This window comes from Alosa alosa, chromosome 9 (assembly GCF_017589495.1).
Source record: "Alosa alosa isolate M-15738 ecotype Scorff River chromosome 9, AALO_Geno_1.1, whole genome shotgun sequence".
In the NCBI taxonomy this organism is placed as follows: domain Eukaryota; kingdom Metazoa; phylum Chordata; class Actinopteri; order Clupeiformes; family Clupeidae; genus Alosa; species Alosa alosa.
The window spans coordinates 5,434,108-5,449,296 of NC_063197.1; the positions used below are offsets into that span (position 1 = coordinate 5,434,108).

A 15,189-nucleotide genomic window follows, 5' to 3' on the forward strand; every position below is an offset into this window, starting at 1 on the left:
GACTGAAACAGTCATATTTTTACTCACAGCATATTTGACATTTTGTCACAACATTTACAACCAATTTATAAATCAATTGAATCGTATATACGTTGCCCTTAGCTACAGAATAAATAGACCATGATACCATATGCCAAACTTTTTTTTGTTTCTCTGCTCCAGGTTCACCTATGGTCATGGATCAGGAGACAGCACAATGAGAGGACAAAATGTTTTAAACAAAATAACATAAAATAGGCACTCTCAGTGAGTATCAGCCATTAGTCAAAGGGACTAGATTAATGGGTGTAATTAACATTTATAAAAGCCAGCCTACACACTGTAATTGTTTGCATTTGGATGCAACTGGGTGGCTGTAAATAATATCTGACAGTGATAGTGTGGCGAAGTACAATAGGCTACACTGCATGTTTGTTTTCTGAATGAAATGTTCTAAGTTTTCCAAACTCCTTCTCCAAAGATGTGTAAACAGTAGTGATATTGTGATCATCATCCACACCTTCCAGATGGTGCTGCTACAAGCTTGGCAGAAATGCCAGGCAACACTGGGTTTGGCTGTCAGGAACATACCAACCACAGTCACTTGCATGTCAATCAGAATCTGAAAATGGTGATTGGATCTTGAGCAGAACGTCTAAAGCACAATTGGAAAAAAGTTTTCTTTTAGCAAAATAGTCTTTTTGAGTCAAACCGTATTGACTAAATTTGTTCCCAGGACTAAAACATACAAGCAAATCCAATTGAACTAATTATAATGACTAATTACTAAATCTAATGGTTCTGTTTGGAAATAATGAAATGCATCTAAAAGCCCAGGCTGTGAATCAGATGTTATGTGTAAAAAACGTGAGAAAAACAGCAGCTAAACAAGGACAACCATCGCCGCTGCTGTGACCTTGTAAAGTAGTAATTGGGTAATTATCTAAACCATTAGTCCCTGTGTTTTTTGCATGTGTGTGTGCGTTTGTGTGTGTGTTTTTGTTGATGTTGTTTACATGTGTCTTGGTATTGGTGATGCACCATGACTAATGTCACCTAGTTAGTAGCAGGGATGAACGTGGGCTAAGGATTATGCTCTGGGCATCAGTTAAGGCCTCTGGCAAAAGTGCAGACATACTGTAGATACCTTTGCTATTTTGGAATTGTTTGTTTGCGTGTGTGTGTGTGTGTGTGTGTGTGTGTGTGTGTGTGTGTGTGTGTGTGTGTGTGTGTGTTGGAGTTGTTGTTTTACTCCTGAGTCTCTAAATAAAAAATAAGCACCTTATTTTTTCTGCCCCAGATGCTACTGTGAGTTCCCATGCAGAGTTCAGGAGAGAGTCTGAGTCTGTGTTGAGAGTTTTGCCTTTGCTTTGCTTTACGCCTCCTTCCTTAAACCAGCTTTTTCCCCCCAACCGTATACTCAGCCGTATCATTGGTTCACTCAGTAAATATACTCTGTAGATTCCCGTGCAGTCTGATAGGATGAAGGAGATGTCACTCAAAAGAGCCATGGTACCCACTGCATGGCATTAGGGGTGTCTGGCAGAGAACAGCCAGGTCAGCAGGCGAAAAGGAATGCTTTTTGTAGGTTAATGGGACTGGTACTTAATAGTGGTAATGTTCCGGAATGGTAAATAATTCAGGAAAATGCAGTGGGTGTGTGGGTGGCAAGGAGATAGGATGGGTTGGTAAAAACAACGAAGTTTGTGCACTGTTTTTTTGGGGGAAAGAATAAATAGAGGCGGAGGAGAGAGAGAGAGATTGAGAATACCCAGGGGGTTTGTCAGAGAGTGGAAGAGACGGAGAGAGAGAGAGACAGAGAGGGAGAGAGAAGGAGAGACGGGAAGAGAGAGAGAGAGAGACAGAGAGGGAGAGAGAAGGAGAGACGGGAAGAGAGAGAGAGAGACAGAGGGAGTGCAAGGAAGAGATTTTTTATGCCACCTCCCCGGAATGGCGATTTATCAGCCCTCATCAAAGGCGGTCTGTCAGGAGCTCTTTAATTACAGACAACCTGTTCCATAATCAGCACATTTAAGGCACCAGGAACATGTAATTAATTTGCCCAGGCCATTTGCTTTCGGTGTGCGACGACGCCGAGGTGCTGGCGCTCACCAAACTGTGTGCACAGGGAGGAACGCCCAGCGTGTTTCAACACGGAATGACAGCACGCGAGGCAGTGCAATTAATGGGGCTTCAAAGTTGGCTATCATCGCTGGCAAGCTGCTGAGAAGAGCTTGATGGGGGCGGGGGGGTGGAAAGCAAGCCGTGGGGAGGGATGGGGGCGGGGGGGGTGCTTGCTGCTTGAGCGAGAATCAAGCATGGCACACGTTCACCGCAGCAGCGGTCTTTGGCACACGTCTGCAACGCCTGTCATTTGGCTGCTGAGAGTTTTGTTGTGGTTGCACTTGAAAACACGCAGACAAGCAGCCGTTTAGATGTAGGTTTGTGCACCAGTGGCTCAGGTAGGTGGCCGTGTTGTGTTGTTTTGTCTGCATAACGAAGTGCAGTCTTGCAATCTTTTGAGAGACTGAGAAATGAGGTAGGGACAGTGTTTCCCAGAGAATTTAATTCCATTTGTGGTGGTTGGTTTGCAGAATTAAATTGAATGCAACAGTTTTTAACAAATTAGCACAACGTGGTTATGATGCTAACCAGATTTAAGCACAATTTTGTACAACCTGGAAAATCATTGTGTGGTTGTCAATGTTGATATTGTGGTGGGCCGCCACAAATAAGTCAATGTATGGGAAACACTGAGAGATAGGGCTGCAAAAAAGACACCAAAATGTATTTTGACAAATCCGTTGCAATCATCCCAACTAATAAATATCAGGCCATTTGTGCTCTCATCATGGTGTGAATGGTAAAACAAATTTTTGTGACTTTCAATGACCTGAAATAATGTCATGTTGACATAATTTGTTTTTGGGAAAGAGCACAATGCAGCGTCAGGTCTAAAAAGATTGTTCAAGTCAGTAAGTAAAATAAGATTTCTGTTGGGCTTTGTGTTTTGCTGAGACTCTTTTGTTGAGCATATTGGATTTGTCCAATGCATAGAAATGAGTGTAAACTACAACATCCTTCAGCATCTTGTTTTCAAGAGGACTGAGCTCCACCAGGATGCCTCTGATGGTGCGGTGTGTGTGTGTAGCAGCGTGTGCTGGACCTTGTGCCCCCTCCTCACCTGTGTGTTTAATCTCCTCTCCCTCCCCAGGAGCATCCACCTGAACCCGGCGCATTTCCACAACCACTTGCAGCAGGCCATGGCGTATCGCCTGCTGGGGAACCCCTGTGAGGCGGCAAGGTGAGTCCCACTGAGTGATGGGCCAGCGGGCCGGGCCGGAGGAGGTGGGAGGGCTGGGCGGGGGAGCAATGAGGAAGTCGTGGGGCTTTTTCCTCGCCGGCTCCTTGGTGGAGGCAGTGAAGACGGATCCGCTCTGGCCAAGAGTTCACAAGTCATTTGGAAGGCGGGGGGGGGAGAGAAACACATGTCGGCTCAGTGGGTTGTCACGTTGCAGCTGTTCCGTCTGCCCTTCCAGGGGAAATATGTTCCCAGAGATACATAAATACTGACGGTCCTGGTCGCCGCGTGAGTGAGAAGAGAGGCCCATCAGAGAGCCCATGATCACATTTATTTCTAATGGTCACGACACCCTGCTACTGTGAGCCATCTCTTCCTATAGCCACTGTGTTGTTAATATGCCATTTGCATTCTAATGATATGATTATAAACTTTCCATGTGGCCATCAGTAGTCCCTTACTCCTGACAGACTCCCGTTTGTTATTGAATGGCAGTGTAATAAATTGTTAAAAGCCATCGCTGGTGCCAAATGCCATGGCCAAATGCTGTGCCGCAAAGCCATTTGTTTTTTCTGGGTGTCATTTTTCTTTTTTATCATTATTGAACCATTTTGCCCCAGCTGAAGCAGGCTAGAGTCCTGGAGTGGCCACATCCCTTCTGTCTTTCCTCTGCCGCTGTACAGAGGCCTGAAGAGGACATTTCACTCCCGACATCCCTAGTGGCATGACATCACTTCTTATCTTGAGATAACAAAGCTCGTTATCTCAACATAACACAATTTCACATTTCATGAGAAAACAACTTTTGTTTTTCTTTCATGTCTTTTCTTGGTTTTCATGATTTTCACTGTACCTTTTACCATCCCTTCAGTTGCTACAGTTTTTGTAAGGAAACTAGATTTCCATTTTATGGATATTTGCTTTTGGACATACTGGTATTCTTTCTTCTACAGTACACATGCTTTGTGGGAAGTCACTTACTTTGTTTTAGAATGACTGAAATGATGCAGAGGAATTAGAGGTGTTTAATTGAATGCCAATTGACATGTGGAAAAACAAGCATTTATAAAATGTGTGGCCTACTGTGCTGCTGGTTCCTTACATAGACTCTCTCAAATGAAGGTAGTGAACATGTCATGAACTTGTTTTCAGATTAATCTCTATAGCAACCACAAATATTCATATACTATAGTGCACTTTGCTTGACCTCAACCATTCGCAGAAAGGCTAAGTCAGGGGTGGGCAAACTTTTTGGCTCAAGGGCCACATTGGGTTTTGAAAACTGGCCCCCCCCCGGCCCCCACCACAACAACCCCACCCCCCCGACACACACATAAAAAAATACATTTTTTATAGCCTATAATTTAGTATGAAACGTATTTGTTTTAAAATATGAATTGCTTAAAAATGCTGCTAATTTTATGCTGTTTAACAAATGTATAAATTGTGCACTGTCGCTTTAAGAAAGTGGCTTTAATTCACGTTTATTATGGCTAGTGCTGTACCTACAGCTGGGCCCTCTCACAGTTTTTAAATGGTCAGTAGTGGGAACTACTGTTGCCTTCATGATTTCCTTTTAAAACTTTCTTATAAGAAGGAGATATCAATTATCAACAATGACAAGCCAGCTGGAACCTGCGGCTCTCTCTCCCTCTCGTGAGTGCAGACGCGTTCCCAATTAAATGGATCGCATAATGTTCACGTTAGATCTGCTGCAAAGGAAATAACTAAGAGTTAACTTAGTTTAGCATGATGTTATCTCTATTTAACATGATGTTTTGACATTGACATAATGTTCTCTAAGGAGAGTGAAAAGCAGTTTGCAGTAAAGCTAACCAACGTCGTCTCTATCGCAGGAAAAAAATAGCGAGCAGCCTGATAACCAAATGAAATGCTCGGCGGGCCGGATGAAAGTGCTTGGTGCTTGGTCTATGAAATGTCACCTTCAAATGAACCAGACACTCATTTTCGAGTTCTCCATAAGATCTCAAGAAAACAAGTTGTTGTTTTCTGTTTTAAATTAGCTTGTTATCTTGAGAAAGCCCACTTTGTTATCTCAAGGTAACAGTGTTAAAAAATATTAGCAACCATGGCTGTTCACACTGTACTCTGTCCATCTTTATCTTTGTCATCTTGTCTTTCCCCCTCCATCATCTTCCTTCTGTATTGATCCAGTCCTCTTGGCCTCCCCCTCCTCCATAGCTCCTTCTCTGGCTTTTACCTTACTGCATGCAGACATGATCCAGTGGCTGTAGTGGCGTGATTGGTGGTGGAAATATTTAGTCTGAAGTGTTTACATCCCTTACCCTGCTGAACACTGTTACTCTTAAGAACTCAAGAACCAGTTAAAAGGAAGCTGAGAGATTGCATTGTGCCGTGGTACTTTACAAAGACGGAGACAGGGCTCAGGCGTGCAGTGGGGATCATTTGGAGCAACCGCGTGGCCCACGTGATTTTCATCACTCGGGTGGCCAGATGTAGAGTGTGAAACGCAACACCACAGTGGCGGAGGATGATGTTGAGCGGCCAGCTGCTTTCCAGCAGGCGCTGGAGTGCACAGACGGCACGCGGGCCTGCGCTCCACATGTGTGTCCAGCAGCAGGACAGGCTCACAGGAGGACGTATGGGATGGGCCTGCGCTCCACATGTGTGTCCAGCAGCAGGACAGGCTCACAGGAGGACGTACGGGACGGGCCAGTGCTCAGTCACACGGTTGGGGCAGTTTCAAACGACCGTCCGGCCAGTGCTCTCCTGCGGTCGGCCGCTGCTGACACTGCTCGCTCAAGACCTCTCCAAAGTGGCCAATCAGCATCTCTGCACCTACCCCTCCAGCCGCCCCATATCCCCCTCCAATCATTGTAGATTAACAGATTGAAGGATGCCTCCTGTCAGACAGGAATGCATGCTAATGGCTTTTCCAGGAAGTTGGCCACTGCGCATGGATAAGGCACGCAGCATACCGCATGCATGGATAGCAGGAGCATGGCCACTCAGGTATTTGGCAATGTGTCAGTTTGATCCCCGCATTACAATGCCATTGCCTTGCAAATCTGTGTGCCACAGCAGTTGTCAGAATAGGCTTAAAAATAAAAACGATTAAAAAGCAGTTCAGTTCATACTGGGTTTTTTTCTGGAAGCTGTTTTTATATATATAGAATTTAATTGTCCTCTTTTCTATATATGGAAAATGTATTCTGTAGTTAAGTGTTTGCCATTATGTGTGCACCATTTACATGGAAACTCGCTACAGTGGTGCGGACTGACCATGCTTTGAGTGACTGGATCTTTGTTACTTCCTTGACACTATGTGCATTTGCCATCAATAGATACTCATCTGCAGAGACGTACATTACAGGTTGCCATCTCCAACATTGAATGAAAATGTTTTTTTCTCACAGCTCATTTGTCACAAGTCATCTTACTACAGTAGATGCCTTTCTTTTCTTTGTGTGAAAACCCCTTTTCAGGGTATGATTCCCCCCCTCTTAGACATCTTAATTAGTCCATTTGGGCAATTAAGGGTGCTGTAGTCCTCGCAGTGTCTGTCAGAGACACTGGGCTAACGGAGGCTTTGCCTCTGATGGATGTAGCCTCCGAACCACAGCAGATGCCAGAATTGCTGTGACGTAATGTTCTCTGCTGCACCTTCCTTTCTTTTATTCCACAGTTCCATACGATATATTGAAAGGCTCTTCATGACTACAATGCGGTCAATAACACGTTTACCTAGTTCAAGGTTCACAACATGTAGTCATGAGGAGCTGCAGTGAGTAGGCCTAAGTGGTGAAGGCGTGAATGAATATATTCTTATAGAAATGAATCACGCATGACATTTATTTGGTTGACATTAAAGTAACCTCATGCTTGGTTGATTAACACTGTAGACTTCCTCATGGTCCCTTCGACACCGTCTCAAAACGATTATTCCAGAGTTTTTTTGTTTGTTTGTTTTTTAAGAAAATATTTTTATTTTAAATCTGAAAGCATCCATATTAAATGATGTGCAAAGCCATAGAGCATTTTTATTTTTATTTTGTGGAGGGCTGTGTGTGTGTGTATGTGTTTCTGTGGGGGAGGACTGCATGCCAAACCCACTGCACTGAGGAGAGCCAAGAATTCTCAAAATGCTGACACCAAAAGAAAACAATGCAGAGTGTGCGATGCCAATCTCTTCGCTTGTATGACTTTGTGAAGTATGTGGCCGTCTTTCATTAGGCATACTTTTGTCCCGCGTACCTCAGTGGAGATTTGGAGAGAATGTGGCCTTTCTTTTCTCTCCTACTTATTCCCTCCCTCCCTCCCTCCCTCCCTCCCTATCTCTCTCTCTCTCTCTCTCTCTCTCTCTCGGTTTCCCTGCCTCCCTCATCACTCACCCCTCTGTTCCTCTTTGTTCTGCCTTCTTTGTTTTTTCTCTCCCTCTTTCCATTTCTCTCCCTCCGCTCCTTTGATGACTTGTCAGGCCGGGGAGCGGAGCACCAGAGCCCCCAAACCCTGTTCTCATGGAGTGCACTGCAGTGGGAAGTAAGGGGCTGCTGCCTATGGTCCACCTGTGGCCACTGCCCCCTCCCTCCTCCACCCAGCGCTTCTCATTTTGTGAGGACACATTAGTCTGTCACTGGCTGGAGGCTCCTCATGTCGGCCATTATGACACATTCGTCTTCCGTTTTTCTGCTTCACAAAAGGCTCAGGCTGTCAAGTTGGTTATTATCTTGATATGAAGTGACTGGCTTGGGAATCGGACTCCAAGTTGCAGATCTGACTAGTTTTTTTTTTTTTGTTTGGTCTTATTTCTCTCTTTTTTCACTCTCTCTTCTCCCCTCCCCCTTGGTCTGCCACTTTGACAACATGGAAGAATGAAATAACCTGCATTTTGAAATTAACGTGAGACCTCTGTCTGCCACCTGAGGTGAACAGAGCCATACTGTGTCTGCATCAACACTGCAGAAGTGTATTTGCTTCCCACCTGTGAGGGATCGAGCAGTCGACACAGGGAGCCAGGATTGCAAATTCCACAAAAATGGTTTTATTACCAAAAATCAATAAATTACTTTTTTAAATACATTTCTGTGCCCAAAATAAGGGTAGCTAAACAGAATAAACATTAACCTCTGATGCAAACCTCCGACATGAACACACAGCAAGAACTGACAAAAGGAGACAAAGGGGAACTTAAAGTGCGTTTGTCAGGTTAAAAAACATTTTTGACAAATGAAGGGACATGAAGCAAGATAGTAGTGAGTAGTGATTTTTCCTGAAAAATCAACTTTAAATACAAAAGAACAATATTTACAGTTATTTTTATAACTGAATTTATGAACATTCCAGGAAACATTTCAGACACAATGATGACCTCATAAGAGGGAGTCCAGCAAAGTTGGTCAATTAAAACACATGGGATAAGGGATCATAAAGTAGGTTTTTTTACACTGATGAGGCCAAATACATGACTTCATTCCAGTATGTCATGATAGAGTCTACTACCTGCCTGACATAAAAATATCCTGATACCTTTTTTCTTTACTGGCAACCATTATTGATCTTAAAATGTGATGAAGAGGATATGGGTATACCTGACTATAAAACCATCAGTGTATATGTACTACCACACATTTGCTCTTTATATATATATATATATACATCTGCTTATCAACTAATGTTAGCTATAGACAGACTATTAATTTGCTTACTGATTCTACTTAACTTGTTGTATATGAAAGCCTATGTTATGGCAAATGACACAACTGCCATTTTGAAGCCATGATACATACTAATAGTGATCCGATCCTACTCACACCCCTAATCAATTTCTCACTGATGATTTGCTGGCCATGATTTACCTAAATTTTGTAGCCTATTCATCTTTACTTTGTCCCTGCCAGTCAGGCTCATGCTTATGAACCACTGGTATGTCATAGAGAACATTTTTGGCCTTATCAGTGTAAAAGAAAATGCAGTTAAAACCCATTCTCTCCTATGCTCAACTTTGCTGGACTCCCTCTTATGAAGTCATCACTGTGTCTGGAATGTTCATAAATTCAGTTATAAAAATAACTGTAAATATTGTTCTATTGCATTTAAAGTTGCTTTTTCAAGAAAAATCACTACTCACTACTATCTTGCTTCATGTCCCTTCATTTGTTAAATTTGTTTTTTAACCTGACATACGCACTTTAAATACAGACTGGCCAGACCATGAGAATTCCTATTAGACATTCTCTGGCCGCACTCAAACAGGAACGCCACAAACATGATACATGGTAAATCAACAAAATGCATTAAATAACAAACTCTAACTAATTAACAACACAATTGAGAAGTTGCGTGCACTCAACCACACAATCACGTACTATTGAACTAAGCAAGAAAGTCTGTATGTTGTATGAAATCAAAAGTCTATGTGTTGCGTTTTTACTTGGTTGCCATGTAGTGTTGCTAAATGTAGAGCGTACGTGAATATGAATGTAAATATGTAGACATCAAAATGTGTGAGCATATAACAAATAATTAAGAAAAATCAACAGAAGATTTAATGAAAAAGGGAGCGTTCGTGCGTTTGGTGTGTGGCCGCTATGGCGACCATCACACCATCCATTGTCTTCAGCAGAAAGGGGTAAAGGCTGTCTTGGGGATAGAAACAGGTGTATCTTTGTGGTCTACTGTTGAGTCCAATGAGATTTTCCATCTGTGGGGCTATTTTTCTAAAGAGGAATGCAGCCACATACACTCAGCCTCATCACTCAATAGAGGGGGAACTCTCGTGTAATAGAATTATTGACTGTTATCACCCTGTTACCTCTGCCACTGAGAGACACGGATTAAGCGGTCAATTTACATTATTGGCAAGCGCTTTTTATAGCTCAGTGCTAACGTGGCTTACTTGTTGCATGACAGGACTCTAAAACAGCATTAAAGCTTGCCTTGCGGCCAAATCTGTGAGAACAGGAGGGAAAGCATGTGTGCACTGGACTAGGACAACTGGACACATACAGTATTGACCAGTGGTTGTAGCTGATGCACCTACCATCTGAATTAGCATGTAGGCCTACCACTATGCTAACAATTCCATCTGAGGGAGAAGAAGGAGGGTTGTCTCCCAAACTGTTTGTAAATATTTGATTTGCATGTGCACCCCTGGGCTTTGCTCCATCGACCTGGTCTGAATGCACCCGTGAGGGTCATCAACTATGATTAAACTCGTCAATAAGACTGCAGTAAATCTGTCCCGGGTGCCGCAGGCAATCCTCATGCGCCCAGTTGCGTGGACGTTCATGTCTGACCCTGCTCAGCCTGGCTCAAACAGAGCTGTATTTAACGCCCATGACGACAAGCAGTATTGACAAACACATTTAGGAGGGTTGTCAAAGACTGAGATTTCTGAAGACACTCCAGGATGTGTGACCCCGGAGGTGGTTTCTGGACAGCAAGGTGTTCGCTGGGCCCATCAGAAGTCAATAGACTGTTCAAACACAGACAGCCCTTCTTCACCCTGCGGCTGGCTGTTTGGACACGCTCACTCCTAACACAAACAGCCACCTCCCCCGGCCACAGAGACAGGTTCACCTCAACGGCAAAAACAGTGCGCCCAGCCCAGGGTTTCGTTTGGGCAGTTTCCATCGCTTTGAGTATAAGGATCAAATGTTGTTTAATCCCTGGGATTATCATTAAGTGGCCCCAGCATGGCACACAGCATCAGAGCGGAACTCTCACTGCTGCAGTCCCCCCTCACATTAGGACTTTTCAGCACGGGAGAAGAGCACACTTCCAACGCCAGTCCGGCTTGGTATCGAATCTACTTAAGAGAATCCCACAGGCAGACTTCGCCCTTGTACACAGTTATGTCGCATGATTTTAGAGACAATTGGCATCTTTAACAAAAATGAGTCGCAAAGGTCATACAGCTAATGCACACTTCTAAATCTGGAAAAGAATCAATACTGGCTAATAAGAGGTAGTGATCCATGTGAAGTTGTGCTGACATCATATCCAATTTTGAGCGCCACTTATTTCAGGTTATATTTCTTTCAAAATCTGTTGAGTGTGAAAAATACAAGAAGAGCCATCCTCATGCTACAGCTAACTGCATTTGAAATGTGTTTAGGTTAGTTGACGTATATTTAACCGTTTATTGACAACTTACTCATTGCAGAGTGTTTAGAAGTAACTGCACAAATGATTTACTCCCAGTCCGATTGTTGTTGTGTGGATATGAAAGGTTCACTGAAAGAAATCCATTCACCTTTCATGCTGTGGTAGTTCAGCTACAGTTTTTACGTTTTCATCCTGGATTGAGCACTTCATCCTGGTTGGTGCTTGTCAGCCCTGCTTTGTACCGGGGTCAAGTTCTCGGCAAAGAAACTTTCAGCTTGGCTTGGAAGTGGAACTGTACAGTGAATACCTTGTCTGTGTGGGCAGAGGTCAAAAGGGAGGGGAAAGTGGCGAGTGAGAAAATTCCCCTTGATTAAGGTCTCTGGGCAGACTGAAGGCTAACATGTGGCTAGAAAAGCATAAACCAAGTTTGGTACTCAGGCCATATGAAGCTCTATCCTGGATTTATTTATTTATGTATTTATTCATTTCCTGATGTATAGTATCTTCTTTCTGCTTTTTGCAACAAATAAATAAGAATGTAGCAAATCCCCATATACATAATAAATAAGTACCGGGAGATTGGAAAACTGTAAAATACTTCAGTGAAAGCAGTCATTTTACAGACTATCTTATAAAATCCCAAATTACTTCTGGATCCTGACTAATATATTCACAGAGTAAATGTTGGCTTAATTTGAGATTCATAGTTCTGTAGTATCATCAAATAATGCAAAGCAGTTGCTGCTGGGTTTTACAACGCTGACCAAAAGTAACTTTTTGCAAGCATCTCCTTTTTTACTTCTCATAACGAAGAATAAAATGGCCCTTATATCCTTATAAAACGTATATTTCAAAGTTATTCCATTTATTCCATGGATTGACCCCCGATAGCTTACCACACACACACACACACACACACGCACACACACACACACACACACACACACACACACACACACACACACCATGAGGAATGGGGTTATTGGTCAAAAGCCAATTTCTGTAATGATATGCTAAAATAATGTTGCTGAGCTATGTGTTGCACTCTGAAAGTTGAACCAAGTTCACAGCGAGTCAACACTGAGCTTCCAGGTCGCTAAAGTTTAACCAATTTCAAAGCAAGTCAACTCTCTACCCAGGTGGAAAGAGTGATGTTTGTAGTGTCACCCACTCCACTGCTTAATCATGTCAAACACTGGCAAATGTGATGCTTCTGCCCCTTCCACCGGTAGTCAGCATAATGTTGCATATTAAGTATCGACCAAAGACAAAGAGGAACTCTTTTCATGTACAAAGACTATCTGAACTTGACAATCATTTCAGCAATACAAGTCCTCAAGTACATGTACAAGGTCTATATCCCCGCAGTGGTCTGTTTAGAGAGATGGGACAAGAAAGTCTATTTCAATTGTCTTTCTTTTTAGCATGCCATGATCAATCTGTGTTACAGCAGGACAATTATTCTGAAAAATACTGACTACTGAAAAAAATACCCGGATAAAAGCTCCTAAGTGCCAGTCAATATCCTTTTTCTTTTGACAAATATGGCTGCTGACAAAAGAGAAAGAGATTCAAAAACAAAGGAAGCTTTTTTTTTTGTCCCTGTTTTCACAGGCTGACACATTTGAAATAGCTTGCTAATGCACACTTGCTCAGCCTGCGCTCGGCGCTCCATGTAAGTGTGAGAGAAGACAGGGGAAATAGGCAGCAATTCAGGTGACTCAACCAATGTGTGTGTGTGTGTGCGTGTGCGTGTGCGTGCGTGTGTCTTTGTGCTGTTAAGGGCCTTGAATGTGCACTACAGTATGTATCTGTTTGGTACAGACCAGGTGTTGTCATAGTGGCAAAGGAGTGTCCACATATGTGTGAGTAATGTGGCCATATCTATCAACATTCTCTTACATTTATTTGCCTCATATTTTCTTTTTTCTATTTATTTCTTTTCATATTATCTTACTTTTCTGTTAAAATAAGAGAACTCAACTGTAGATGCATCAGATGTTCTTAACCCATTCAAATCTGTTCTTACCCTGGTAAACTGGAGACATTACATTGTTTGTTATTAGCATAGCCCCCTCCTAATCACTGAATCATGAAATCAATGAAACTTGTGTTATGAGCAGCTTTATCAGTCTCTTATTCATTTTTATATATTCCTCAAATTTGTGAGGAATAAGCTTATATAAGAAGTGTGTGTGTGTGTGTGTGTGTGTGTGTGTGTGCCTCAAACTTATGATTCCTTTTGTGTGCACACAGGCTCGCGTGGGTCTGTCGGGACTGTAGATTCAAAAGCACCAATCTAGTGATTGAAAGTTGTTGACTGTTCTGTGTATTGCATTGTGTGTGTGTGTGTGTGTGTGTGTGTGTGTGTGTGTGTGTGTGTGTGTGTGTGTGTGTGTGTGTGATCATGTGCTTTTGTCTGTCCTTGCCTTTAGGAGTGCGATGATTGCTGACTACCTGCTCTGGCTGTCAGGGGACACGGAGGAGCACATAAGCAAGCTCATCAAACAGTATTGGCAGGTGAGAACGGATGGCCCCACAGCTGGGAAGACGGGGCCCCTCCCCCGGCCCTCCCCGTCCCCAATCAAAAGCACAGTGAATGATTATCACTTAAGAGACTGCCAACTGAGGTAACTCTTAGCCTATCAATCAAACCAAACCCACGTAGCACTGAACTGTTTATAATGGACTTGTAGGCAGATAACGTTTCCATGTTTCAATATTTTTTCATATTTATCTGTATTGAGAGAGAGATTCTTTTTCAGAACAAGATCCCAACACTACTAGTATGTATTAAATGGCATGCATATCTACCCCAATCTGATGACAATGATGTGATAAAAAAAATCTTTCAGTGTCTACAGTATTAATACAGTATTAATACTTTGAAAAGTCAGAGTCTTTCTTACAACAAGGCATGCATATAGAGAGAGGATGAGAGAAAGAGTCTGTAGAATGCAAAAGGGGTTTCTCTGGCAGTTTATTAGTTTGGTATTTAATTTGCTTCGCTGACCATTGTTTATGCAGCTTTGCAGAATAAGATAAACTCTGTTTCCTCTCTTTTGCTCTCTGTTGCCCTGGACTCCTCTTAATTGACCCATTTTAAACATAGCAATAAACTGGTGTTCACTGGCTCTATGTGCTGCTGGCATCACACCTCGCTCGCTTTCCAACATTGCAGCAAGCAAAAAAGGGGAACATTTAGTAAAGTTGCTCCTCTTCCATTCGGGTCTATGGGGAAAAAGTGGTGAAATTGAATTCACAGCTAAAATGGAAAAGAGAGATGGAAATAGGAAATAAAGCAGAATGTGCCCCCCCTCTCCCCCATCCCAAAAGTAGGTTGTATCTGCATCCAAGCCATGATTTGCATTTGCTTGATGTGAGATGAGTGCCGGATAGCTTTCAGGGTGCATCAAGCACCTCTCTCTCTCCGTGCTCCTCATTTGCTCTGTCCCTCACGGATCTCATTTTGTCTTCATGTCCTGATGGTCTTCACTGAAACCACCAAAAGGCCAACCACCACACTTCCTTTACTTCCTTTAAGAAAATTACCATGGGACTGAAGACGAGTGCCTCAGCCAATATCAGTGCCAAGAGAATGTTTTTGTTGCTTTTTAAAAAGCTCTCTCTGTAGCACGCCAGAGACAAACTAAGTGAAACATTGCGGAAGGAAAGGATTTAACTTCATTTCAACCAAAGTTTCAAACCAACCCTTGTTTGAAATCATCACTCACTCTGAACAGAAGTCATTCGATTCCAAATTCAAACAAACAAAAGGCATTGGTACATCAGTTGTGTTTCTCACCAGTATGTACAGTACA

At 42.8% G+C, this 15,189-nt stretch overlaps 1 protein-coding gene and 1 long non-coding RNA gene across 3 annotated transcripts in view; one reads left to right on the plus strand and one right to left on the minus strand.

The window, feature by feature from the left end:
- Positions 1–15,189, plus strand: part of LOC125300005 (spermatogenesis-associated protein 16-like) — a 47,867-nt gene that overhangs the window by 8,502 nt on the left and 24,176 nt on the right. For both annotated transcript variants that reach the window (XM_048251469.1, XM_048251470.1), the window contains 2 exons: positions 3,194–3,283; positions 13,804–13,888. In XM_048251469.1, coding sequence (XP_048107426.1) covers positions 3,194–3,283; positions 13,804–13,888 — 175 coding nt within the window. The remainder of the gene's footprint in view (positions 1–3,193; positions 3,284–13,803; positions 13,889–15,189) is intronic.
- Positions 11,530–15,189, minus strand: part of LOC125300006 — a 36,038-nt gene continuing 32,378 nt past the window's right edge. The window contains exon 3 of the long non-coding RNA XR_007194497.1: positions 11,530–11,680. This is a non-coding gene — a long non-coding RNA (uncharacterized LOC125300006). The remainder of the gene's footprint in view (positions 11,681–15,189) is intronic.